This window comes from Hyperoodon ampullatus, assembly GCF_949752795.1.
Source record: "Hyperoodon ampullatus genome assembly, chromosome: 2".
Lineage (NCBI taxonomy): Eukaryota > Metazoa > Chordata > Mammalia > Artiodactyla > Ziphiidae > Hyperoodon > Hyperoodon ampullatus.
In genome coordinates this window covers 197,217,496-197,245,143 of record NC_136915.1, presented here as the reverse complement: position 1 = coordinate 197,245,143, position 27,648 = coordinate 197,217,496, and the positions used below count along the sequence as shown (strand labels likewise).

Sequence of the window (27,648 nt, the reverse complement as noted above, 5' to 3'; positions counted from 1 at the left end):
GCTGGGAGCTGGTGAGGATCGAGTTAATGGACCAGAAGCAGTGCTCAACCCAGCTGCACACAGGTTCTCCCAAGAAGGCCCTCAGAACGAGTTCCCTGCAGGTCCTGGTTACACATCTCCACATGTAATAACCCCTCAATGCCCATCTGATGACACGTCCCGGTTAATTTAACACGTCAACCCCTGAGTGGAGGTGAAGCACGCGCAGATGAGAACACTGATACCCAGAGAAATCAGAGCTTGATCTAAAGTCACAGAGCCAGAGAGCAGCAGGCCCAGGGCGGGAACCCAAGCGCCAAATTCTGATTGGGCAACGCAACATTGTAAAGACACATAACATCTGCACGGTCAGCATGATTACTCATCTGACTGCTGGTCCCGTCCTGGGACCTGCCCTCCTTGGGTCTCTCCTAATCCTTTTCACGGCATTACGAAGTCATCTTCTCAGATTCTGCCTGGTCATCAGTCTTTCTGTCAAAGCCCTTTACTCACATCTATGTCTGGTCTACCAGCCTACTGGGCTCAGTCAACTGTATTTATCAGTTATCAGCACTGAGGGTATCAATTGACATCAAGAATCAGGAAAAAGGGAGGGAAATAAATTCACAGCAAACCTAGTTAAACCTGTAGCATGCAAGAGAGACAAATCCTCCCAAATCAGCCCCAGTAAGAACGCAGGTAGGAAGGAATCAAGCGGATGACAAAGAACACCTAACTCATAAACCTCCCACCTCTCTCTTGCCCGGGACCCCGACATCTGTGAACAATGTGGACTCAAAGCAAAAGCTGCTAAAACCTGAGGCCCAAGCAGACGGAGCCCAGAGTCCCATGGAGAAGCAGTCTTTATCCCCAGCTGCACAGGCCTGAAGGGCCTCACAGAAGAATTTCCAGAACAATACAGGCTAATGTTGAAATTAGCAAAACTAAAGGAAAGTCACAGAATTTGCAGACTGGGAGAAAACCTGGGTGTCACCTAGCCCAACACCCCGATTGTGGAGGAGAAGAAAACTCCTGCGTGGGCTTGTGTGGCTGAACCAGGGCACCTGCCTTGGGGCTTGGTGGAGAGTTAGGGCTAAAGAGATATTTGTTCAGTAATGGGTGGATGGGCATGGCGGGATGAGATCACACAGAAACACAGTGACAGGGCCAGGATTAAAGGATCTAGGATAATCTCTTCTCATGCTAATTTTTTAAAAAAATTCTTAAGAATGATTATAATAAGGTTTTTTTCTTTTTCTTTTTTTTGCGGTACGCGGGCCTCTCACTGTTGCGGCCTCTCCCGTTGCGGAGCACAGGCTCCGTGCGCGCAGGCTCAGCGGCCATGGCTCACGGGCCCAGCTGCTCCGCGGCATGTGGGATCTTCCCGGACCGGGGCACGAACCCGTGTCTCCTACATCGGCAGGCGGACTCTCAACCACTGCGCCACCAGGGAAGCCCAATCAGGGTTTTTTTTAATGCACATTATTTCGTTTAGTCCTGACAACAATCCCCAGAGGTAGACTTTGTTATATCCATTTTACATGTAGGGGAACTGAGACCCAGAGGTAGAAGAATCTCGCCCAAGGTCACGTGCTCAGCTGTAACACAGCTAGAATCTGAACGTGGGTTTGTCCAGCTTACAAACTCAAGCCACATTCCCCGCTGGGCACACATCCTTGGTCATCAGCACATACTGAGGAGAGGGTCCCTTCGGGATTTTTCTAGAAACATCTAATCTATACATGACTGGACCATAGGAATTCAAACTTCTTTCAAATCTATGATCAAATCAGATATATTGGGAAATGGGCTTTTTTAAAAATATGATGTTTTCTTTATGCTTTTTCTAAAATGTTCTCATCTGAGACATTCAGAAATATCCAGTCAGACAGGAGGCTGCAGTAAGAGCCACGTGTGAAATGATGGCCAAGCAAACGGACCCGGTCAGAGCTGGGGGGCCTCCCCTCGGGGACCCTTCCCACCCCGCATCACTGTCTCGGCAACCAGGACACACCTTCTCCTCCACAAAGCCTGAACCCACACCCTGCGGGAAGCAGCTCCTTACCGGATAGCCCCACGAGCCGTTCCCCGCCAGGAACTTCGCGTAGTAGCTGGTCCGGCCGGTGGTCCCGCAGCTGTTGTAATTGTCGGCCAGGCCATCATACATGGAACCTTTAGGACAAGGGCAGCGGTTAGGCCATTCGCTCCCCACAGCCCTCCTGCCCACGGCGTCCCCTCTGCATCTGGTGCCCTGCGGCCCTCGGAGGAGACCAGGGCTGAGGCCTTGGAGGAGGAGGACGGGGAACCGGCCTTCTGCTCATCTTCCCCCTCTCTCCACCCGCCCCTCCACAGCCAGATGGCTGCAGGGTCAGCTCCGAGGGCCTCGGCCGACCCCTTCCTGGGGGTCTACCCCTGTGGCCGGGGGTGGGCTGACACCTACAGGTCACGAGTTGGCCTGGAGGGCCTCAGGCCCCCGTCGGCCCGGTCCAGGGAATCACAACTCCGAGTGCCACAAGGACAGCCTTCCCACTCATGGACGACAGCCCGGAGCTCCACATGCAGCTCCAGAGCCTCAGGGCCGCAGGGCAGCTCCGGAGGGTCCGGGGCCAACGCCACGCGGGACTCTGGTCCCCGAGCCCAGCTTTCCGCCCCCTCCTGCATCTCCCAGGTGCCCCAGCTGCTACAGGGGGAGCGGCCACCAACCTCAAAGGCCCGGTGAGGATTAATTAACTGTTCTCCGAGTGCTTGGGGGCCCACAGATGACAGGCTCCGGGGAGGACACAGTGTCATTACAATTATTAAGGGTAAAGTGGCTTTGGATTTCAGAAGGCAGCCTGGACGCTAGGCTCATTCACCGGATGGCTGGGGAACCCGAAAGGACAGCCCAGTTCTGCCTGCTGTCCTGCTGCCCTTGAAGCGTGGCTGACAGTGACCTGCCCGGGGCTTTGCTCACACCGTGTCCCGTGCCGAGGCTGCCTTCCTTCCTCAGCCACAGACACTGAATTGCAACCGTCTGTAAACCCAAGTTCAAAACGTGCAACCGGGCCCCGCCCAAGAGGCTGTCCTGCTGTCCGTACCCCAGGTCACATCCTGCCTGGTGCCCCATTTCCTAGACTAGGAACCATGGCCCCATGGCCTGGGCATCCGGAGCAAGGGTGGTCCTACACTCTTACTAAGCGATGGCCCCTGGGGAAAGTCGATCCAGGGAGAGAGGGTTGACCCCAGCATCAGGGGAAGGGTCCGGCCGGGATCCCACCTGGCTCAATTCACCCCTCCCCATCGGCTGTGCCCCCTCAGATTCCCAAGCCTTTGGGGGTGGGCGCTGGAGCGTCTGAGCTGGGGGAGAAGACACAGCAGAGGGGCAGCTTTGGGATGTGGCCGATGTCCCTGCCTGGTGCCACCTCCTCTGTCCAGAGCCAGGTGACCCCCAACAGCCCACAGGAGGGGCAGTGCCCCTGATTCTCCATGCCCCCCATCATGGAGGATCAACTGGCCACGGGGGCTGCCGGCTGTGGCAGAGACCCCCTGCCCTGGGCGCCTAGTGGTGCTGGAATTGGTCCTGGCTCTGGCATTTGGGCAAGGCACTTGCCTTCTCTGGGCCTCGGCTTCCTCTTCTATAGAAAGAGGGGTGTGGCCTCTCTGTACCTCAAGGTCGCGTGGTTGTGTGATTATAGTGACTTGTGCCTGACGCCATTCAGAGAAGCCTGACCTCTCTTCTCTAGAAACAGGGCTCAGCAAGGAGGAAGTCTGGGCATCAAAGGCTACATCACCACCTCCTTTGCTGCCCGGCTCAGGGTCCCCCAGAGGTGTCCCCACCCCAGAAAGCCCCAGGCCCAGGCCTGGCTCCAGAAGGGACGCCCCTGAGGCTCTGAATTACTCCAAGCTCCCTGCTGTATGCAGGCAGCTCGTGCCTCTTCCTTTCTCCAGAAGCTCTGGAAAAGCTGCCTTCGTCAGGAGGGTCTGGAGGCAACCTCATGGGCGTGGACCCCCAGAACTCTCTCTCACCGAGAAAAGGGGCCGCAGCCAGGAACCCCGGTGGCCGACAGCCAGCGTCCCATCCTTCTCCCCTCTGTCCAGCCCACTCCTGACATCCCTTCCAGGGCAGGGCAGGGCAGGGTTCACTTGGGCAGGGATTTCTCACTCAAGGGCAAGCATGGGTCAGCTAGCTGCTTTGGATGGAAAATCTGGGGTGGTGACAGACACAGAGTTCTGGGAGAGGCGTCCCCAGGAGGCTCCGTGGAGGGCAGGCTCCCACGGAGCCTCCGCCCTGCTCGGGAAGGAGTCTGTCAGCAGTGATGTCACTCGCCCTCTTGGTCATCAGGTGAAGCATGTCCTCCCCGACACCCTGCACCTGCCCGCCTCCCTCTCATTCTCCTCTGTGTGACAGGTGGGGAGTTCTCTGCCGTGGAGGCAGATGACCTCTGGAGTACCCTATCATCCCAAGGCCAGTCCCTGTGACCCAGGGGGGACTGTGGTGATGACAGGTGTGGGTTGTAACTCTCACTTCTGGTTGGGCCAAGGCCTCCAGGCCCTTCCAGGCAACTCCTGAAGGCATCTCCCCAAGACCACCTGCAACTGGGGGTCAAACTACCTGACTCCCACCGTGAGCTGCTTGGCTTGGCCTCCTTGTGAGAACGTGGCTGCCATCACACCAGCCAGCACTGCTTCTCTGGCAGGAGGTAGCTGCCCTTGGGCCGAGGTTTCAAGGGTGGGGAGTCCAGAGACCTTACACACTTGCAGTCACACCTTGCAGTGTGCCAGATACCCGAAGGGGTGCAGGCGGGAGGCACATCATTTGTGAGACTGTTGCTCCCACAGCAGAAGCGAGTGCTCCCTCTCCTGACCCTGGGGGGTCTCTGGTTGGGAAGTATCACCCTCTGAAAGTCAAGTTCAGGAGGAAGAACATGGAGCTTCTCACTGAGAGTGATGGGACAGCTCTGACGGCCTGCACTTCTCCACTGGCCCCTTGACCTCTCTGGATGTCACTTCTAGGAAGCCTTTCCTGATGACCCCCACCTGGTCCCCGTGCCCCAGGCTGCTTGTCCTCTCAGTGCAGGGTACGGTGAGGTACGGTCCCCCTGCCCAGCTCTGGTGCCTTGAGGCTCAGTGTCCCCATAACCGCAGCAGGGGACTGGGGTCCTTGCCTCCACTCAACCAGGTCCCCCTCCCATCCAAAGAGGTCCCTCGAGGGTAGGTGAACCGGGGAGACACTGGAGCCAGAACGCCCAAGGCTATACTCTCAGGGAGGATTCTTGGTCCAGGGGTGGGAAGGGAGGGAGGTCCCAGCACCAGCTTGCCCCACAGTCACCCCACCTCCCGGGGAGCACTGCACCCGCTGTCGTCGCTGGAAGGGCCCATGGGCCTGTCCGTGTGGCCCAACTGTGTGTCTGCCTCGAGGCATCTGCCCTCCCACAGAAGCCCGGGGTCAGAGAGCAAAGGTCTGCCTTCCCTGTGGACCAGCATCGCCAGCCGCTCCCTTCGCTGCAAGCCTCACTGAGGGTCACTGCTCCGGGTGACAAGCCATCTCAGAAAACCCACCCTGCCCACGGCAGCACCCCGGCGCCCCTTCCCTTCGGCCTTGCACGGCGGCCTGAATCTCCTTGTGTCACTGGGCAGCCCTTTGTCAGGACCCCCGGGACTCCTTCCCCCCTGGGACGGGTGAACCTTCGCAGGGATGACTCATCCTTCCACCCCCAAGCTTGCCATGGGTCACACCCGCCACGCCTGAAACATTCCTGCTTTCCTTCTCAGCCAAGCCTCTCCTTGGAGCCCAAACCCTGCACAAAACCAGCTCCTCCTGGAGAAGACCCACCTCCCACCTCCCACCCCGGTGCCCGAACTCTCCCTCGGAGCCGTGTCAGCACTCGGTCTACCCGCTCGACACACTCTGTGCTGTACGTTCTGTGTGTGTGTCTGCTGGGGGCCTTCTCCACCCACCCCGACCCAGGACCAGACTCCACCTGGAGAAGGCCCTCGGGACCCTGGCCAGCCTGGCCGAAGGGCTGTCCCAGGGGCAGAGGTTGCCCGAAATGCCTCTCCCCACACCCCCGTCCCTGCTAGCCACAGGCCCTCACAGAAAGGGGTGTCTGAGAACCTGCCTCTCACAAGGCTCCTGCCTCTTCTAGCTGCTTCTGCACTTACACCTGTTCCTTAGCACGAAAAGCTTCAGAAAGGAAGCGCACCGTCTCTCGGCCTCAGAAACGCCTTTACTTCACCCCCTAAATCCCTCCCATCCAGGGCGCCCAGCAGGGCGAGGCCCACAGCAAGAGGAAGTTAAGTTAGACAATAAGAAGAACTGTCGGAAGAGGGCACGGAGACGTCTGGGCCCCCGGACTGTCCCGCAGCCCAGCTCCTGCCCCTCGAACATCGCAGGGGATGTTCTGCCCTCCACCCAGGCCGGCGGGGCGCTCGTGGACACGCCGCCCTGGCCTGCACGGGGGGAGTTCAGCTCAACCTCACCTGACACGCGGGCGCAGTCGCTGCCTTTTTCTGGGCACATGTACAGAACAGAAACACCAAAGCACACCGGGGTGTGTTCAACCCCAGCTCTGCTGGAATCCTGCTTCTCCTCCTCATGGCCTGTGTGTGGCCACCACTAAGCCTAAGTGTTGGACCGAGGGCAGGAGCATGCTGGGGCCTGGGCTCAGCCCCCCGAGGGGGGTCCAGGGTAAAACATCGTCACCAGCAACTGCCACACTAGATGTCCATCCCTGTGTGTGTGTGTGTAGAGGTGTGTGCCTGTGATGGGGGTGGTCCTCACAGTGGGTCTCTGTGTGAGGGAGGGTGAGGACAAGAACAAGGATTCTTGAACTTTGCTGCATATCAGAATCGCCTGGGAGCCTTTAAAAGTCCACATGCCCACGCTGTCCCCATACTAACTGAACCAGAACCTCTGGGGGCCGGACCCAGGCGCTTGCATTCTTTAAAATTCCCAGACTATTCCGATGTGTAACCACGCTTAAGAACAGTGCTTTGGGGGATATTTTTTGGTGATTTGATGCTTCCTGGAAGGAAGCTGTGAGGGCCCTGTCTTGAGGGGAGGAGCTTTTTTGCAGCTGCAGACAGTTTGGGGAAACGGTCTGCAGAGGCAGTGAGTTATACATCTACTTCCAGTGAAATATCTGGAGATGATCTCACCCCACCTCTTACGGTTGCACAGACCCAGAGAGGGGCAGCCACTTGCCCGAGATCACACACCAGCTGGCAACAAATCAGAGAGAACTCAAGCCTCCTGACACCAGCTGGACTCCTGCCGCTGCACAGGCTGCGAGGCGGGCTGTGTGTGAATGTGTGTGTGCGTGAGGACACGTGTGTGTGCGTGAGGACACGTGTGTGTGTGTGAGGACACGTGCGTGTGTGCGTGGACACGTGCGTGTGTGCGTGAGGACACGTGTGTGTGTGCACAGTGGTGGGTATACGTGTGCATACGTGCGTGCCTGTGTGATGTGTGCCTACAAAGAACCTCACATGAGGCTACCTTCCATGGAAACCAGTCCTCCATTTAGTTTTGTTCAAACATCACATAACTTCTACGGGGTCATACCCTATCGCAGAAGTAGCTCCCAGAGTTTTAAACCTGGAACAAGTGGCTTATTGATATTTACAATTCCGTGTGTGGGGAGAGGAATTTCTTTTGTTTTATTTGTTTTCTAATCTCTGTCAATGAGCTTAGCAAAGGAGCAGGATGGTGGGGGAACACCCCGGAATACTCGGCATTTTTGCATGTGTTGTAACAGGCCGGTGGAAATTCTGGCTAAGCCCTCAGCTCCCAGAGGAGGCATTGTGAAGAAGTTAGAACTGGTCCGCTTGAAGTTTAGCTAAGATGCTTCCCTGCTGGGGCAGCCTGAGCACAGACACCGCGTACTTCCTCCCGTCTCAGCTTTGGTCCCGAGGAAATAAGCCCAGAAGAGACACCTGTGCCCAGCCTGCGGCCAGGGCAGGACACCTTCCAGGAGAGTAGAGACAGCAGAACCTCCCTGGGTGGAGGATCACGCCGAGACACAGCCCCCCACGAATCCAGGGAGCTGGCCAGCGGGGCCCTAAGATGGGGTCTTGGCTCCCCTGGGCACAAGCCTGCCCCCAGGAGGGCCCCGGGGAGCAGGACACCTGCCCAGCGCACCCCACCCCCACCTCTGACCATCACAGGTGGGAAATGGTGCTTCTGAGAAGAGTGGAGACAGAACCCTCGGGCCCAAGGCTGACGCTGGCTCACGGGGCAGTGGGCAGAGCGCGTGGGTTAGGACTCCTTGGAGTGATGTGCAGACGGCAGCTGGTTCCACCGAGCTGTGTGTGTGTGTGTGTGTGTGTGTGGCAGCTGCGGCTTCAGACTTGGATCAGAGGAGATTTGGGTTCAGCTTTAGGAAGAGATTCCAAGCGGAGTATAAGGGGCATGAATATGGCGGTGTCTCCTCTCGGGCCAGATGACAGTGCACCAGTCCCTCACCCCACGGTCCACCCCGCAGGGGCTCCCCGCCCGCCGCAAGGAGGTCATGTTTCCCAGCCCCGATCTCCGGCTGGGCAGCCACGTCCCCGGGTTCCTCCCGCTTCCCACGTGGTCTTACACCCGTTGCCCATGGGGATCCTCGGGAAGCGTGGGCAGCAATGCTCAGGGGCCCCATTCAGGAAAAGATGGGTGGGCAGGTCCCGAGCAGCCTCCTCCTGCAGGGTCTCCAGGCCCCAGAGAACCCCTCCCTAACCGGGGACTGCCTGACAGGGTGGGCCATGTGTCTGGGCCCGGGTTTTGGGGAGGGCACGGCAGAGACGGGTGTTCATGCCAGGCTTCTCCCATGCGGTCCCACACGCAGCCCTCAGCGGCTCAAGGCCCCTCCCTGACAGGATGGAAGGCAGCCCTACGGGCCGGCTCCAAACAAAAGACACTCCTACTGCCAGGATCTTGGGTGGCTGATTCCTGACTGTACTCCGTGGGCTACAGAGAGAGGCATCTCCTCTGCGGGCAGTGGGGCACACCTGGCCTTCTTCAGGGCGGGGGGCCAGGAGAATCGAAGACCCCAGAGAAACCTGCTCTTCTCTCTCAGGCAACTGAAAGAGAATTCGAGTCTGTCCAGGGGGCGAAGGGGATGGCCTGGGGCGTGGTCCTTTCACAGCCGCCCATCACCCCTCCAGACACATGGAGTGAAACCAACAGGACAAAGAGGGACCAAAGCGGGGAGAGGCAGTCACAGAGCAAACCGGGGGACGCTTGGGCGGCGCTGTCGAAGAGACAAAGCCAGATAAACCAGAAACACCAGCTGCAGGTGGCCTGACGGCCTCACCCAGCTACAGTGCCGCCTCTCCCAGCTACAGTGCCGCTGCGGAAACTGGTCAGAGCCCAGGGTAGAGGGGACATGCTTACAGGGTCAGCTCTCAGAGAGGGACACACTAGCCATCAGAGTCCACCCCTGCCTGCTGACGCCCCCGGAGGACCTTGGGATGGAGAAGTGGAGAGAAGAGAGATGGATGTCACCCACAAAGAGAGAGGCCAGGGGCACAGTGCTCAGCCAGCGCCCCATCGGGGGGAATTAGAGGGCGTGTCTGGGGCACCGGGGCTGGTCTGAGACTCTTCTGGAGCTGTGAGCCTCAAGCTCAGGCCAGGGACGGAGCGGGAGTGGGATGGGGACAGGTGAGTCTTCAGCAAGGGAGAGAGGAGGTTGGGTTGAGCTGTGACTGGGCTGTGGCCAAAAGGAGGGGCACTTTGTTTCCCAAACCTACTTCCAAAAAAGGCTGGAAGCAGCTACCAAGGCACCAAACAAAAGGGAAGGGGGCAAGCGCTCTGGAGGCTGTGACCTTGAGTGGGGGTCTGGCAGGAGAGGAGGAGGGGCCCCAGGCCAGGGTAAGGGGCACAGCCGCACAGACCTTTGGGTTTGGGGTGCAGAGGAGTCCTCCGCCAGCCATTTCCTCCCCCTCAGCTCTACACAGGGGCCACTTGGGCGGGGGCACAGAGGTTGAAATCGTGAGCTGGTGTGTGTGTGTGTGTGTGTGCGCGCATACGCACGCGTGTGTGGGAGAATCGGTGAGGATTCATCTCCTTTGTCCCCCCTCTTTACTACCCCCATTCTCCCCGCTCTCTCATGAACACCTGACTTGATCAATATATCTCTTTTTTTTCAATAAATAAATCTTGGATGGCCCGTACTGGTTTGCAGTCTGCAGCGTCTTTATTAGCATTTAAATAAATAAATAGAAGGTGCCCTGATTTGTGTGTAATTCTCACTGGGAATGCTTTGTATGAAAGCGTTTGGTCTAAAAATCCTCCGCAAAGGGCCCTGTCAGGTATCATACCTTCCTCCTTGCGTTTCAGGGGTCCTACCCCTTTCTCCTGGCCGCCCCCAGGTGGGGGACCTTACCGTGGAGGGCAGAGGGCTGGCCAGGTCGGCACCTAGATGGACAAGTGCCCACCACGAGGGCCCAGCAAGCCGTGGGTCGGGGTCGAGGGATTCCCAACCTTGCCCACCGAATTCCCTACTTGCCCCTAAGACACTTGTTTCTAGGCAAGCTGAGTGGGTCAGGGCGAATCCCGTGGGAAAGTGGGTTTCTCTCAGCCACGGGCAAGAGGGCATCCTGGACCCCTTCCCGGCCTCAGTCCCCAGGGTCCGCACTGGCCCGGGGCAACCTTGAAACCACACACGCCTCTTCCAGGTGCGAGGCTCCCGCTACCACGCTGCGCAGTCACACGGGCTTGTCCGCTCCCTGCGCCACCTTCCCGGCCCCCCGCCCCTCCTGGGCCTCCACTCGGGTCTCCGTGACTCCCTGCCCGCCCGGCAGCCACGCACCGCCCTCCCCCCGGACCCCCCCAGCCACTGGGATCCCGCAGCTAAGTCCGGGCAAGATGGGGCGGGGTGAGGGAGGCGCACGACCCTGGGCGACCGGGTAAGACAGGACGCGGAGACAGTTCCCCGGAGCAGGCCGGGGAACAGAAAGCCCTGGGCCCCGAGAACGGCCCTGATTGCGTCTCGCACCGCGCCCCCACCCCCCAACACCGTGAGCGCGCCGCCGAGCGGCTCGGGCCGCGGCTGCTCAGTGGACCCGGCGGCGGGAGGGAGCGCTGCTGGGGTCTGCGCGCGCCCCGCGCGCCCCGCCGCCCGGCCACGCGCGCATCCGGCCTTTACCTCGGTTGGAGTGGCTCAGGGTGGACGACTGGGAAGTCCTGGACTTCTGCCGCTTGACGGTCATCATCACCTGCTCCTGCACGCGCTGCTGGCCCGACGTGCCGGTCTTTATCTTCTGGTCGGACGGCAGAGCCAGCGTCGAGTTGTCCTGGTCCTGGAAGCATTCGTAGGCCAGGGCGGTCTTGAGCGGCGAGTGGTTCATGGCGGCGCGGGGCGCGGGCCCGGGGAGCGAGCGGCAAGGTGCGAGGTGCGGGGCGCGCGACGTGCGGGCGGCAGCGGCTGCGGGCTGTTCTCGTGCTCAGCGGCTCCCTGTGCCCACAGAGCGACGGCCACGCGCTGGACGGCTCCCGGCTGCTGCTCCCGGCGCTTCCACCCGGCGCGTCCTGGTCCAGGCACTGGCGGGCCCGCCCTCCGCCGGACTGGATATACCGCCCCGCCCGGCGCCGCCCCCTCCCCGCCGCGGCCGCTCCAGCGGAGCCCGGGGCGCTGAGCTGCGGGCCGGGCGCTCTGGGGGCAGGGCTTCAAGGCCCGAGCCTGGACCGTGCTCTCTCTTCCTTTGTCCCCCTTCCCTCTCCCCGCGACCTGCCGAGGGGAGGCCTCCGCCGGGGAGCCGACCTCTGTCCCGGTCCTGCGCGCTCAGGGATAGAGTGCGTGCTCAGCTCGGGACTGAGGGAGACTTCTCTCTAGGAAAAAGGAGTCTTTCTCGACTGGGCCCCCTGCACAGCCAGATGCCCGTCTGCCTCCGTGCAGAGGTCACTGCGGAGACCAGCCCTGGGGATGGGGGCTCCCAGGTTGACGGCAAGGAGCACAGCCCGGTCCAAAGGGTCTGCTCCAAGACAGCTTCCAACCTGCAGGGAGGGGGTGAGGACCTGAAGCCCACACCAGGATGAGACTTGAGATGCAGAACCACAAAGCAGTACCCGCCCCCCAGGGCATGGGCACGCCAGGGGAAACACCAGGTGAACAGTGGATGTCTCTGAAACTCCAGACTTAGCCCCTAAAATGGGTGCCTGGTACATCTTCGGGGCTCAATAAAAAATATGTTTTAATGGATGAATAAATGAAGACTAGCTAATTTAAGGTAAATTAAGTCTTATTTGAATCCTACCCAGATCCTTACTGAAAAACCGTAAGGTAGCCTACCCCTTAAAACTATCCGGCTGTGGACTTATTATCCTAGGACGTTGTGTGCATTCTCCCATACTCCCTGGGGCGTGTGTACTGATGCTTCATTCTTGTAGCATTGTCCTCAGGCCCCCAGGTAGCCGGCGCCAGGGAAACTGGTGTGTAACAGGAACTGAATATTTTAAACCATGTTGATGGAAATCTTTCTAAGGGAAGCACACCCCTGCCTTTCCCCCTTTAGCAAAAGACCCTGAGCACATTTATGCACTTCTTGACAACTCAGGGTTCCCATGCTGGACATCCAGTGCTGAACTGACAGTGCAGTCCGGTCAGCTTCTTTGTGTTCCGGGCTCCTCCAGCCATCACCTCTGCTGTCCTTTGCAGTTGGCACTCACAGCTCACACCCTTCACTTTCAGCTTGCCCTTCTGCTCTGCGGGGGAAGGGACCCTCAGAATCTATGCTCGTCGGGAATTCTGTGAGGTAGAGTTGAGAAGCCCAGGGATGGTCTCAGGGACCACGTGATGGTCACTCGCTCTCTTCCTGAGACGTGGATGTCATATGCAGGAGCGCAGCTGTTCTCCGTAATGCATTCCTGGGAGCCGCGTGCAGAGAGGAAAATCGTAAAGCACATCGTGGATTCAATAGAAATAGTTTTACAGTTGAGGGTTATGTCCCTAAGAACTTAGAGTCAAATAAATCAGAGATGTGACCAACAATATGTCATGGATACCAAAGCTCAACCCCTGTAGACCTTGATTATCACTTCAGATTGTAAGATTCTGCTCTGAGCCATAGTCTGTCAGGGCTGGACCGAGTCTAGGACATCATCCAGCCCAGCCTCTGCAGTTTTCTGACTTGAAGAGGAGGTAGCTTGCCCGTGGTCACCAGTTAATACGTGGCAAAGCCTACATTTCAGTCGGGCCTGGTGACTCCAGGGCCAGTGCTCTCCCCTCCACACTATCTGGCCTCCCTTTAAAAAGTCCTGTAAAACGGGCCTTAAAGTACAGTGCACACCGATGACAGAAGGGCCCCAGCATCCTGTAAAGTATACATGACAGCACATAAAAACACAAGTCCACTGAATCACGCATTTGGCGCATCTATAGCCTAATACGCTAGCCATAATAAATGTTAATTACATCTTTAAATAATGATAAGTTTGCCACCTTTAGGATGTAGAAGGGCCCTGAAGGAGGTGACAGGAGTAGCCCATATTGCTATAATACGCCATACTTAGCCCCTGGAGGTTGAAACTGATTATCTTTAAAATGGTTTCCAGATATGAAGTTTTTCTAGATGCTTCTCTATTATTTTGATATTAACATTTTGATCTATTGATAGCCACAGCCAGTATTTGCTGTGCTCCTACAAATCAGACACAGTCTGGGCCCTTTACACAGACCATCTCATTTGAATGCTTACGATCATCCTGTGAGGTGGGTACCAGCATCACCATCTTTCTTTTTCAGATGAGGAAACAGGCTCAACAAGGTCACAAGGCTGGTAAGTGGCAGAGGCAGGGCCGAGCACAGGCAGCCTGGATCCAGCACCTGGGCAGTCGGTGACGGTGCCAGGCGACCTCCTTGAGATTCCCCTGTGACGAGCAGTGGCTAAAAGCCTTCCATGGACCAACCTTTGAACAGCATCTGTTTCCATCACAAGGCACGAAAGCCAGGCCACCTGGGATCCAGTTCCTGCTCTATCCCTAACTCGATTCATGAGGCTGGACAGGTGCCCTCCTCCATCCTCCCCACCAAGCCTGTAAAGCAAGGAGGTAGATTTTTTTTTTTTTTTTTTTTTTTGTGGTACACGGGCCTCCCACTGTTGTGGCCTCTCCCGTTGCGGAGCACAGGCTCCGGACGCGCAGGCTCAGCGGCCATGGCTCACGGGCCCGGCCGCTCCGCGGCATGTGGGATCTTCCCGGACCGGGGCACGAACCCGTGTCCCCTGCATCGGAAGGCGGACTCTCAACCACTGCGCCACCAGGGAAGCCCAAGGAGGTAGATTTGATAGCTCCCCAAGTCCACCGTAGCCCAAGCACTGTATAATTCAGCTGTCAGTTATGGGGGCTTTTAGAGCAGGAGAATCTTGAATCAGGTCTCTGGACTTTGCCTCTCTTGCCCCAATAACAAGGTGAAGCAAAGTCTGGATGTGGACATGGATGGAGGGAGGGCCGCACCAACAGTTCGTCCACTCTGCAGGCACTATTTTATCTCCCAGTAACCCCCCAGGAGGTATTGTTTTGCCGATGAGAAAACACACTCAGAAACATGACGTCAGCGGTGCAGCCAGGATCAGAACCAAGTCTGACCCCCGACCTGGGAGAAAGAAAGGAAGGTGACTCAAGCCACAGGTCTGGGGCCACAGGGAGGTTTGTTCTGGCTGGGAAGATTGGTCTGGGCCACAGCGTTTCCTGTCACCTCTCTCTCCTGCCTGCCCAAGCCCCGCCCCTTAGGGGCCCTGCCCCTGAAACAGGCCAGAGGAGAGGGTCACAGTCCCCAAGTGAGGAACAGAGGTCCCAGAGGCCCCGGAGATGAGCACACTCTGAATGGCATGTCTTTAGATGGTGAAAACACCCTAGTGGGTGTGGGTGGATTTGAGTTTAGAGGGTGTGGGGTGGTCTAGGGAAAGCGTCTTGGAAGAAGTTAATTTTGACTTGGTTCGGAAACAAGATGAGTCAATTTCATCTTCAAAGACATTGGGATGATGAGTGTGGATGGGGGTCTTATCCGCTGCTGCCTGCCCTGCAGACTGCCTGGGACCCGGATTCCACTCTCAACACTCAGGGCTCTCCGAGAAGTGGAATATGGATTCATTCATTCGATGAGTATTTCGTGAGGATCTCCCACGAGGCAGGGCCCGTCCTAGGACATGAGGCCGAAAGAGACAAAGTTCCTGCCTTTATCCAGCTCACCTCCTAGAGGTGAGGGAGGCAGGGACGGCAGGGCCAGGTAGGAGCACTGGCTCAGGTGGAGGCTGAGAGGATGCCTCTGGGGCTCCTGCTGCTTCTAAGGGTTGAAGCTACTCCTTGCTGTTTCCAGCCCCTCAGGTGAGGTGGCCACCTCTACCTGAACCCCAAACGGAGCTGGAAGCGGTAGCTTCCTGGGTGGACCCCTTGGGAAGCCCAGTCCTTCCTCACCTGCCCCCTCCCTGTCCCGGGTAGCTTTGGGCTTTCCGGCTGGCTGGTCTCTTCCAGCTGAGTCCCCGGTCAGCTAGTGGGATCCCCGGTGGCAGCCCAACTCAGGAGCTGTAGCGCCTTCCCTGGGGGACCCCGCTGCCCCTCCCCCACCTCTCAGCAGCCTCCCTTCTCATTTTGTTTCCTGCCAGCCCTGCCGACTCGCCCGGCGCCGATGCCTCCCCTGTGCCTTTGCACATACGTTCCTCCGTGTGCGGCTCACTCAGGCTGTCACGTAAGTCTGTCCCGAGTGCTAAACGGCTACGAGGCAGGCCAGTCCCCACGGACAAAACTGTGATGGATGGCCGGGTCCTCTCTCACTCACCCTCTGAGCGGTGGTCAGGGAGGGGTCAGAGAGGGGTGCGCAGGCTACCCATCTCAGCAGAGGGGGAAGGTGCCACAGGCAGAGGGAACCATGGGGTAAAGGCCATGAGCCTGGCACGTCCTCGGGGCCCACAGACCAGTGTGGCCTCGGTGTGGGGAGGAGAAGGTGCGCACAGGTGGACACAGGTGGGCAGGGTGCGCTGTCCTGCGCAGCTCTGGGTGATGGCGGCAATGCTCTGTGTCTGTGCTGATCGAACCGGTTACGGCTAAATGAAGTAAGGAGGGGGGCAGGATAAACCAGGAGTGTGGGATTAGCAGATACAAGCCACTATACGTAAAAGAGATAAACAATGAGGACCTACTGTCTAGCACAGGGAACTCTACTCAGTATCTTGTGATAACCTATAAGGAAAAACAATCTGAAAAAGAATAGATATATGTATAACTGAATCACTTTGCTGAACACCTGGAACACATTATAAATTAACTATACTTCAATTAAAATTTTTTTAAAATAAATTTTAAAAAGTAAAAAAATTCAGCTCCTCAGACACACCAGCCACATTCCAGATGCTTCCATGTGTGAATACAGTGGCCACCAGCACAGGATCGTGCCAGACCCTCTAGACCTCTGTCCGGGGTTTGAATCTTATTCTAAGAGGATTGAGAGACCACTGAGAGGCCTGAAACGAGGGGCACAAGACCCTCCACCCCTGCCTCCTGCCACCCTTCAGCTCATCAATCCTGTTTCTCCCTGCCGAGGAATTCCCCAACAATGAATGAATTCAGTGCCCTCTCCTGGGACACTTTGTGGCAGGTGCCTACCTGTGTTACAGTCCCCGTCACCTTCTTAGCTTGAGGCAGGGGCTGTGTGCTACTCGTTTCTCCTTCCCCACCGTCCACACCACTGGTACACACTGGGTGCTCAATAAATGCTTACTGTGTTCAACCGAGTCCACCCTCTTGCTCCAGAGCCAGGTCTCTGGGATAATGGACGCTGAGTGCAGCCTTGTCGAGCCTTTGCCTTTCTAAGCACTGATTTCTCTACACCTTTGTCTCACCACCTGCTATCAGGGATACCCCAGGGCTGCACCCGTGGCCCCAGCCCATCCCCCCACGCCTCCAGGGAGCACAAGGGGCCTGCACTCACACTTCCTGAGGGAGACCCACATCAGGAAGTCAGAATTCCCTCCCCGCCTGCCCTGGCCTGGTCATCCTGGGAGAAACCAATCTAGGAAGTCATCTTCCCAAGGATCTGAATGGATGGACTTTGTGCTGACCCCTCGCAGAATCCTGGACCCTCGCTGCCCTCAGGGGAACGGGATAGGAATGGACAGACCCTGGACCTGACTCCTGGTGTTAGCTCACGCCACCCTAGGTGTGGGTGCCCGCAGCCCTGTCGCCCAGGGTCATTTTCCCCGGAGGGTCCAGAGGGGCCGCAGAGAGGCTCCCGGCACCCACTGGGGGTACGGAGAACGGAGGGGCTGGGAACGGCAGGGGCCACGCCCCAAGCCCTTCGCAAGGACCTTGATTGGACGATGAGAGCACGTGACCGGGGCCCCCATGCCCGAGACAAGAGGGGCGCCTGTGCCCGTTCATGCGCCCCTGCTGTGCTCAGCCCGGATGAGGGGACAGGGCCGGCAGTGGAGGGAGGACGAGCAGAAGACTGGGTGCCGAGGCCTGGAGAGCAGGGGGGGCCTGGGTGAGTCCTAGGCGGCTGGGCCGGGGGGCTACGGGGCAAGGCCAGGGTGTGCGCTCCGTCTCCCAAAGCTCAGAACCTTTCAGAGCTGCAGTTCTGGTCTCCCTGGGTGCGGTGGGTGGGGCGGCGGCCCGGGAGGCTGGGAAGGTGATGAATAACCCAGCTGTGGTCCAGCCCGGCCCATCTGGCTGCTGTCAGCACTAGATCTGCTTGGGCCCCGCGCCTCTGCCAACCCAAAATTCCAGTTCTGTGCTCCCCACGCTGGCAAACCCAGCACCTGCCTTTCCAGCTGCCCTGCCCCCTGGCCAGCAGTGATGTTTTGCAAACCAGCGATAGGACTTGGGGCGGAACCCCAGTCTCAGGATTGGGGGCCGGGGGCGGGGAGGCACATGGCTATGCAGAACCGGAAGCCGCTGGAGCGCAGACTCCAGAGCCTCCCTAGGAGGCAGCTGGGAAACAACAACAGGGGCTTTGGGGGCCACTGCTAGCTGTGTGACCTTGAACAAGCCACTTGACCTCTCTGTGCCTCAGCTTCCTCCTTTGTAACATGAGGTTAGTCACACCTACCTCACAGGCTTCTTGTGACCATAAATATGTATAAACTATTTATGAAACGTCTGGCCTGGTGCCTGGTATACTGCAGGAGCTTAATGATAATCAGAGCGTCCTTCCGTCCTCCGGCAGCACCTCCTGTCCACCTGTGCTCCCCTCCAGACCCTCCCTCCCCTGGTTCTGCTCCCCACTCCACCTGCCCCGCCCCGCCCCGCGTGACTCTGACCTCGGGGACCTCAGAACATCAGAGGTCGAGGGCGTCTCAGAGACCATCTGGTCAACCCCTTGCTTCATCCAAAGAGGCCCCTGAGAGCAGAGGGGCCTGGTGATCCAGCCTCACAAAGGCCTCCCACACCCGGGGGGCCGGGTCGCTGCTCCCTTTGGGGGACAGTGGGGCTGGGTGACAAGCCTGAGGGGAGTCTGAGGGCGGGGTCCTGTGCTGGGAGAATCGTGGCATTTGTGAGGTGGAGCTGCAGCCCCAGAACTGCTGTGGGAGGTGCAGGGCTGGCAGGCCTGGGATGTGAGCACCCCCGTGCCCCCGGCGGGCCCTGCACTGCCCTGGGTCTCACAGTCGCCAACCCCAGCCGCAGCCCTCACCGCTTCCTGATAATTGGATGCGTCATCCGCTGGCGCCCGCAGATAGGCAGCCACACCCAGGGCAGCTGGCACCCCGGTAGTGTTTCTGCTCTGAGCTGCTAGGCCGCAGCCTGCAAGGCCACGGATGGGCGCCGGTGGGAGCCAAGATGCTTGGGCCTGGGGCTGGGCTGAGACCCTGCCGGGAGGCAGAACCCGGTCTGCGTCGCCTCTCGCCTCGGCCCGGACTGCCCGTCTGGGTGCCTTCTTATCAGGAGCCCCAGTGACAAGCAGGCCGGCGCCTCGGCATCTGTGCTCAGCGGGGCCCTGGGCTGCAGGCTGCTCCCAAAGGGTCTGTCATCTCCCACTGACCCGGCCTGAGCTGGGAGCCACGGGGGGTCACTTGTGGCCCGTCTGCCTGGCGGGGCTGCTGCTCTCGCCCTCCGCACTCAGCCCCATCACGGCCACGCCCCCCAGCCCAGCTCACACGCTGCCCCCTCCCCACAGGTGTCCTGAGCTGGACGTACCGCTGCCCCGGCGCCTCGTGCCACTCAGCACGTCTTGCGCCCCCCAGCTCACTGTAAGGTCCCCGAGTCACCGGCAGGCCCGGGTATCACGATGGCTCGGCGAGCGTTCGCCCATGCAGCGACATTCCTTGTGTTCTCTTACGACGTCCTGCGGCCAGAGGCCTCTTTGGGCACTGGGTTGCCCCCCGACACTCTCCTTCCAGGAGGTACTGTCATCCCAGAGGCCCTGCTGGGGTTGGAGCTGGACCTGGGCCCGTTGTGACAAGGAGCCGGGGAGGAGCTGGGGGCTCCCCAGACACCTTGACTCTCAAGCCATCTCCAGCCTTAGCTCTGCACTGGCCACCACGGCTGCAGAGGAAGCAGCGGGAGGGCCAGGCGGCCGGGCTCGTCTCACTCCTTCCCAAAGGCGCCTCTCCACACGCTTCGCATCTGCTAGTGTTGGCCGCCTCCTGCCCCAAGGAGACCCTGGGCGGCCTGGCTTCTGTCACGGAGGATTCTGTACCCCACCCCACTGTCTTGGAAACTGGTGACTTCTGAACTCTGCTTAAGACAGATAAAACCATTCCAACTGCCCTCAGCTCAGAACTTGGGCTGGGGAGGGTGGGCAAAGTGACATAGAGACAAAACTTGAGGCCTTTTAGGACACAGGGAACGCTGGGGACTGCAGAACAGTGGAAGGCAAACGTGTGGTCCAGGATGAAGAGTTTTGCTCCTAGGCCTGCAAAGGGAGATCATAGGTGGCCCTCAGGAGTGAGTACTTTTTGGATCACTGGCTGGCTTGGACAGTTTTTGCCTCTGCTCTTGTCTTTTTGCACATGCATTCGTGACCCTGTTTCGTAGTTAGCTAGTTCTTTAGTCTACAAAATGGTTTCCTGTCCTGATCTCTTGGGATCTGCCCATCAGTTTCCTGAGAGAAGTGTCCGCCCCCGTTAACACCCCCATTGTGAGGATGGGGCCCAGAGGGGCTGCAGGACTCAGTGGCCGAGCTGAGTCTCAGGGGTCCTTCCTGCAACGCCGAGCCGAGGGCTTTCCCTCCACGTCCGCCCGCCACACAGCACGGGACAGTCTGGGGTGCACAGAGCTGCTGAAGCACACAGTCGTCAGGGGACACTGTGGCACCCCCCAAAAGAGAGGTGTCCATGACCTGACCACAGAACCCAGGAAGGGGACCTTGTATGAGCAAAGGGTCCTTGCAGACGTAATTAAGGTAAGGATCTTGAGATGAGGTCACGCTGCGTTTTGGGTGGGCCCTGGAGCCCATGACGAGTGTCCTTCCAGGAAAAGGCAGAGGGAGATGGAACCAGAGAAGAAGGCAGAGGGTGGGGGGGTGCAGCCACAGCCCAGGACGCCAGGACCCCCAGAGGCTGGAGCACGGATCAGATTCCTCCACAGAGCCTCCAGCAGGAACCAACCCTGCCCAGACCTTGATTGTGGAGTTTTGACCTCCAGGCTGTGAGAGAAGGCAATGCTGGTGTTAAGACACCAAGTCTGTGGTGATGTGTGCGTCCACCCTGGGAAGCAGAGACACTAACTCCGAAACGCTCTCGGTCACCTGGCCTGAGCTGTCAGCCTCCCAGCAAGCCCATGGGGCACCTGGCTGGTGGGGGTGTGAGACCCAGGGCTGGCCCCTGGGGCCAGGGAGGGGCTCCGGGATGACACAGCCCCTCAGCAATGGCAGCACGCAGGGGCCAGCAGCTCCTGCCCAGCACTGGACGGCCAACCTCTCGTCCCTTGCCCTTTGCCACCGACTTTTTGTTTGGTTTCACTCGTACCCAGAAAAGAATATGCTCCAAGGGCTCGGGGAAAAGTAGCCACGGTGACGTCACCTCCCTGGGAGGAATTTACAAAGCCAGTTACACACCTCGGCCAGGAAGTCAGCCTCGTGGCCCCCCACCCCACGGGGTGCCATGGCTTCATACATCCCGCTTAATGGGACGTCTTTAGGCAGCTAATGTGGCGCAGCCACAATTAAACCCGACAAGCAAACATAATGGGGCCCTGTCTGTTGATGGGCCTTTCACTCTGAGAGCTCCGGCAGTTTTATGCGTCCTGGGAGGCCCTGATGCCTCTTTTCAGGTGGGTAAACTGGGGTGCTTCTCTGGGAGGAAAGCCAGAGCAGGGCTCCAGTCCAGTTACTGATCTGTGATACTGGCCAAGAACTTGGTTCCCAAGGTCCATCCTCATGGTAGGATGGTCCACCAGGCTTCAACAGGAAGCTTGGTTTCGTTTAGTTCTGTTTTTTTCAGAAATTTCCTCAGGAGTTGCTGGACCTTCTTACAGCCAGTCACGCTGGGGCTCAGCTGGCTTGGCTTCATGAGCAGTGGGAGGTGGATAGCAGAGGGGAGGGTGGGTGTCAAGGGGCAAAGAGCACTGCCCTGGGGTCTGTGTCCCCCACACTGCCTGGTACGAAGCAGACGGCTGGGCCTGGCTTGGCCTCCAGCTTGCTGTGTGACTTTGGACAAGTCCTTGCCTCTTTGGGTTTCAGTTTCCTCGCTTGTGAAATGAGGGGTCTGGGGTAGATGCTCTAAGTCGGTGCTTCTCAAATCTGAACGTGTGTTGAATCACCTGGGAATCTCCTTACGATACAGGTTCTGTTTCAGCAGGTCCAGGGCTCTGCACTTCTGACCAGGAGCTCGGCGATGCCTGTGCTCAGACCGCGCTTAGAGTGACGGGTCTCAGGCCAGGTCCCCTGACTGATCCCTCCCACGTGCCATGGTCTCTCAGCCACCACCTTCCCCAGGGCGCTGTTTGAAGAACAGACAGGCTACTGGTGTGAGAGCACTTTGTAGGCTGCAAAGTCCTGAACAAATGTATGTGTTGAAGACCCACAGCAGTGTGATTAAGACTCAAGTGTTTGGAGACAAAGGCACCTCTCATCAACTAACCACCTCTTGGGCAAACGCATCATTTCTTGGAGCCTGTGATATGGGGGTGACAGCACCCACCTGGAAGGCTTGTTACGAGGATTAAATAAAGCAAGATGGTTGAGGGCAGCACCCCACAGAAGGCACCAGGCCACCAGCGCCCCTCTTGACTACTGTCCCCTTTATGGATGGGGACGGCCAGGGAGCTGCTGCGGCCACCCTCGCCCGTGCTTTCCCCCCTCATCCTAGAGCCCAACCTGCCAGGTGATGGCATAATGGCCACCTGGTCCCCAGGGTCCCCCGAGTCCCACCCAGTTCCTCCCCTTTCCCTGCTGTCCTGGAGGGGGGCCCCACCTCCTTTCCAGGTCCCCTGAGTGTGTTGACTCCACCCGGAGCATCTGGGGAGCCTGTGAGCTGGGCCTCAGCTGCTGAGGGGGTCGGGGCAGGAGGGAGGCGCAGGTCAGGGGGATCCGAGGTTCATTTCCCTTGGGAAACGGCCGCCTCGAGGTGCTTGGGCGGGCGTGGCTGTCAGTCTCCATGGCAATGCCGTTTGTGGGTGAAAGCGGGCAGGCAAGGCGGCGCCAGTGGATGCTGGAGGCAGGCTCAGAGCCCCCCACCGGCCAGCAAGGGCTTTTCCTTTCCCCACCCCGACCTCGCGTCCGCCCTGCTCTCCCTCCACGAGCCCTGGCGGGGTGGCCACTGTGACAGTCCGGACGGCAGCGGGCAGCCCTCTAGGGACGCTGCCAGATGAAGACTCCCTCAACCCTTGCAGTGACGTCCGGTTACGTGTAAACAGAACAATTACCCTAATGGCTGTTGGTGCTGATTCTCCCGTCAGCATTGGTCTGACAATGAGGGACGCCTGACTCAGCCCACTGGCCACGGAGAGCCTCCTGCAGGCCAGAGCCGAGCCCCTGGGGCGGGGGGGTGGGGCTCCGGGGACCTGGTGCCCAGCCCAGTCCTGTCTGAACCGCTGCTCCACGCTCCAGGCCAGGGGTCTCTGACCAAGACTGGGGTATCTCTCAGTTTCTAGGTATAAAGCTTTAGGTTTGTAGATGTGTAATGTTTACATAATATACTTAAATATACACACACACAAAAAGTAATCTACCGTATTGTCTATACCAAATTCCAGGGAACTCACTGGCCCGCTTTCTGATTCTGATCATGCTGCAGAACCAATAGTAGGAAACAAACCAACTTGCCCATTTAAGGTAACTGGGGTGCTGGTTTATAACAATCTGTCTTGTATTCTTTCACAGTCACTTGGGTGAGTGATGAATTCAACATTGAAACTGCACATCGGGGCTGTTACTGCTTATCTCAAGGGTGCCCGAGGGCACCCTCCTGGTGTAGGAGAGTGGGGGTCTGCCCTCCGCCCTCTGTTTGCAGGTCCCCCTGCCCCATCCCAGGTGAGGCCCTGGGGCTGCTCCTAGGGGTGGCGGTGCCATCTCCCCGGCTGGCCAGGCGCCCCCCCACCTCAGCTCTCCGGGCCCCAAAGATGCCTGAGTCCTGGTCGTGACAAAACCTCCTTCCCAGCGTGGGCGTGTGGCACCCTGCGCCCTTGTGGCTGCTTTGCCCGCTCCAGCTCCTTGGCAAATCTGCCAGGCAGCAGTCTCAGCCCCTCCTGCAGCTTCATGGGGGAGGGGCAGGACCTTGGCGAAGCCCCACATGCCTCAGCAAGGCCGTAGGGAGCTGGGGGACAAGAGCACAGGACCTCCTCTCCAGACACCTCATCTGCCTCTCTGTCCCTTTGTGGATGTGGCCCCATGGGGACCACTGGGCTTTTCTAAGGGGCCTGCCGTTCGTGGGTCCATATACTAAGAAGCTAGGAGGGTGACTCCTGCATGGGAACCCCCACCAAACTCTCTGGGTGTTTCTACCCTTAACTTACACTTCTTCCCTCCCCTGAATGGAACCCGGTGGTGGTGGGGGGGAGGGCAGAGCCCTCATGCCTCCCCTGCCCACCTGTGCCCACCCCGGGTCTCAGGAGTGTCTTCCTTCTCCTTCTGTTGGGTGGAAGGCTCTCTACATCATCCCCTTTCTACATGGACAAGAAGTCTCCCAGATGAGCCTAATCACAGAGGAACTACAGGGAAAAGAATAAAAAAAAGCCTGGACCACATTAGGGGAGATTTGAAAGCCAGCCACCACTTTACACAGAAAACTCACAGCAGCCCGGGGGACAGAACCGGGCTAGGACTTGGAGCCAGAAGGACTGGTTTGGGTCCTGGCCCTGCGCCTGCCCAGCTCTGCTTTTCTGAACAGAAGAGCTTCTGCAAAGACAGGGATGTGGGAGCCGTTTGGGAAGACGGGGTGGGTGGGGGAGAGCCTGGGGAACTCCTAGGTGTCAGCACAGGATCACATGCAGATCAGGACCCTCGGAGCTCCGCTTGTTTGGGAATGACCCCCCTCCTCACATCAGTTCCTGGGATGTGGCAGCAACGGGGGTCCCAGGGCCTGTTCACAGGTTTGGCCATGGTGGACCCATCCAGGCAGAGTAACCCTGAAAGTGGGGCTGGGGTGCTCTGGGTGCTGGGGACCCACTTGTCAACCACACTGCCCAGCAGGCAGAGAACCCCGGTGCAGAGACAGAAAGAGAGTGAGGCGGGGCCCCGGGGAGGAGAGGGAGGAGGGGAGGGACCCCCGCCCCTGGTTCCGGTCGGAGGCCTTGCAGTGCCCTCCTGTTTGGGATCCCTGATAACTGAGAAGGGGCTGTTCTGGGCAGGGGATGGGCCTGGTCCACGGGGAGTAAAAGCAGTGGTGACAGCGCTCCCCTGCAGCCAGGTGAGTCCACTTGCTCTGGCTCATGTGACCGCAGCCCTCAGGCTGCCAGCCAGTGTCCACCCGCCCCCAGACGCTTCCCGCAGACACTTCCCTGTGGATGAAACCCTGTGAACAATGAATTACGCTGGGACCCAGACGGGAGGGTCACGGGTACGAGAGAATCTGGCAGTGATGGGAAGAGGAACCAGGTGACCTGCTGGACTCTCCCCGTCCCCAGAGCCTCTCTTTCCAAGGGAACGGCCCTGCCGGTGGTGTCAGCGAGGCAGACGTGGGTTAGAACCCCGCCCCTGGGGCTCCCTGGAGCTGCTGCCCCCAGGCTTCTCCCAGAGATGGCCGGCTGCCCAGGAGGGGGTCCTGGACCAGCAGGAAGAGTGAATCTCCCGGGCACAGCCCCCCGGACTCGGGAAGACTGGTCACCTCCACGTGCTCCTCCAGCCCGGTTGTCTGTCACCAGTCAGGTCTCCATCCTGGCCAGTGGTCCTTAAACTAGAGGGCATGAGAACCATTTGCGTGCTTCTCTTAAAAGGCACACTTTAGGGACCCACCCAAGTCCAGGGCGAGGCCGAGGAACCCGAATTTTTAAAGAACATGACAGGTCCAGCTAATCTGTGGGGTTGCATTTTAAAAATCGTGATAAAATATACATAACGTAAAATTTACCATTTTAGCAATTTTTAAGTGCACAGTTCAATGGCATTAAGTGCATCACATGTTCTGCGACCATCACTACCATCCATCCCCAGAACCGTTTCATCTTCTCAAACAGAAACTCTGTACCTATTAAAAAAAAAAAAAAGTCCCTACCCCCCACCCCCAACCCCTGGCACCCACTCTTCTACTTTCTGTCTCTATTTTTGTGTGTGTGTGCGGTACGCGGGCCTCTCACTGTTGTGGCCTCTCCCGGTGCGGAGCACAGGTTCCGGACGCGCAGGCTCAGCGGCCATGGCTCACGGGCCCAGCCACTCCGCGGCATGTGGGATCCTCCCGGACCAGGGCACGGACCCGTGTCCCCTGCATCAGCGGGTGGACTCTCAACCACCGCGCCACCAGGGAAGCCCCCGCCCACACTTCTTGAAGGCCAACTTGGGAGGCAGCAGCAGGAGAAGCAAGGCTTTGGGGGGACAGGGTGGTCTGTGTTCCTGTCTGGGAAGTTCACCTATGTCCTTGGACTAGTTACCTAACTTCTCTGTACCTCAATATTCTCATCTGTGAAAAGAAACTGATGAAAACCAACTTGTAGGATAGCTGTGAGAGGATTAAGAGGGAAGATAAACACCAAGTGCCCAGCACAGAGTAGGTGTTTATTAAACGCTGGTAGTGTTGGTGTTCAAGAAAACTTTCCCTAACAGGTTGGATGCGAGGTGTGGGAGCTTCTCAAACAAACTCTGCACCCAGAGGAGATGGGAAAAACAAAACCCCCTCCCCAACTGAAATAAGCTCAAGCTTTTTTGCTTCTGTAAATTTAGTGTCAGGTGAATTCTTGGAATTTAGCAAGTTATGTTTTCTGAGTAACCTCAGTTTCTCTTGTGCAATTTAAACACATTTTCCTTGCTTTGCCCTCCATAAGCTCCCAGAACAGCTGTGGAGAGTCCTCTATAATTATAAAAGTATCTCTCAGGGCTTGGGAACTTGGTTCAGCCCCGACCTGTGGTCACTGGAGTTAGAACTCAGACAGCCCCTGCATGTGGCGTGCCCAACAGGGAGCCGAGGAGGGTGAAGAACGGCTCTTGTCCTCGGGACGCCGAAGGCAGGAGGGCAAGACTTACATGCATGAGGCAATCCGGGCAACAGTACAAGACAGATGTGACTCATCGGCTTTATATCACAGCTAATGGAGGGTGTGGATGGGGCCGTCGTGTCAGCATAAGCAGTATGGAAAAGAAATAGCACAGCAACTCTGCAAATAGGCTGTGGGTGCAGGGAGACGGTGTGTGTGGGGAGGTGTGCAGGGGGAGGAGCAAAGCGTGAAAGAGATGGGGGAAGAGTCCAGTCTGGAGGAAAACCTGAGTGGAAAACAGAAGCAGATTCCTCCCTAGTGCATCCTGTTTTAGAGAAGGTGTTATTACAGTATTCAAAGACTGGATAATAAAACTGAATGGGATAAAAAGAGATTGCAGGGTCAGGAAGACAAACTGAGAACTAGCGACCGTTACTAACCCAATAAATGATTTAGAAACAACAACAAACAAGGCTAAAAATAGAATGGCACAAAGGAGAGGCTTGAAACTGTCACAATCAATGCAGAGAAAAGCAATTAGAGAGAAAAAAATAAATAAAGATCGGCTAATGTAAGAATAATTAATATCCTTAAAGTAGAGAACCATACAAACGAAATAGAAAAGATATTTGGGGATATTGTACAGAAAAGGCTGCCCTTAAATAAAGGATGGACTGAATTTACCAATGGAAAGGACACCAGGAATAATCCCAGAAAAAAATAGAGAGTTGGTCAACACAGTGACGTAACCTGTTTAACTTACCGAACTTCAAAGCATGAAGAATTTTTCAGGCGTCCAGGCAGAGAAAAAACAAGTCATTACAAGAAGGAAACTCAGGATAGCCTCAGATTTCCCCACTTCCAACACCAGGAGACCATGAAGAAATGTCCACAACACACGGAGGGAAGGAAAGCGTGGCCGAAGTCTAAAGTCAGCAGAGGGACCCTCAGACATGAGAACCTTGTCTTGGAAATACCATCCAACAATAAAAGGCAGAAAACTGGAGTGACTCAAGCTGAGGAACCCAGAGAAGAAGGGATGCTGGTGAGCGGTGCATCCATTTCCACGCAGAGCAGAATAGGAGCACTTAAAGCGCCCAGCATGATGAAATTCTATAAGAACAAAAATCAGGGCTTCCCTGGTGGCGCAGTGGTTGAGAACCTGCCTGCTAATGCAGGGGACACAGGTTCGAGCCCTGGTCTGGGAAGATTCCACATGC

General features: G+C 57.8%; 1 protein-coding gene across 1 annotated transcript in view; it reads right to left on the bottom strand.

The window, feature by feature from the left end:
- Nucleotides 1-11,462, bottom strand: part of PKP1 (plakophilin 1) — a 40,591-nt gene extending 29,129 nt beyond the window's left edge. The window contains exons 1-2 of the mRNA XM_079697248.1: nt 11,085-11,462; nt 2,045-2,151 (exon numbers count right to left, since the gene is read on the bottom strand). Coding sequence (XP_079553374.1) covers nt 2,045-2,151; nt 11,085-11,286 — 309 coding nt within the window. The 5' untranslated portion in view covers nt 11,287-11,462. The remainder of the gene's footprint in view (nt 1-2,044; nt 2,152-11,084) is intronic.
- Nucleotides 11,463-27,648: the final 16,186 nt, after the last annotated feature.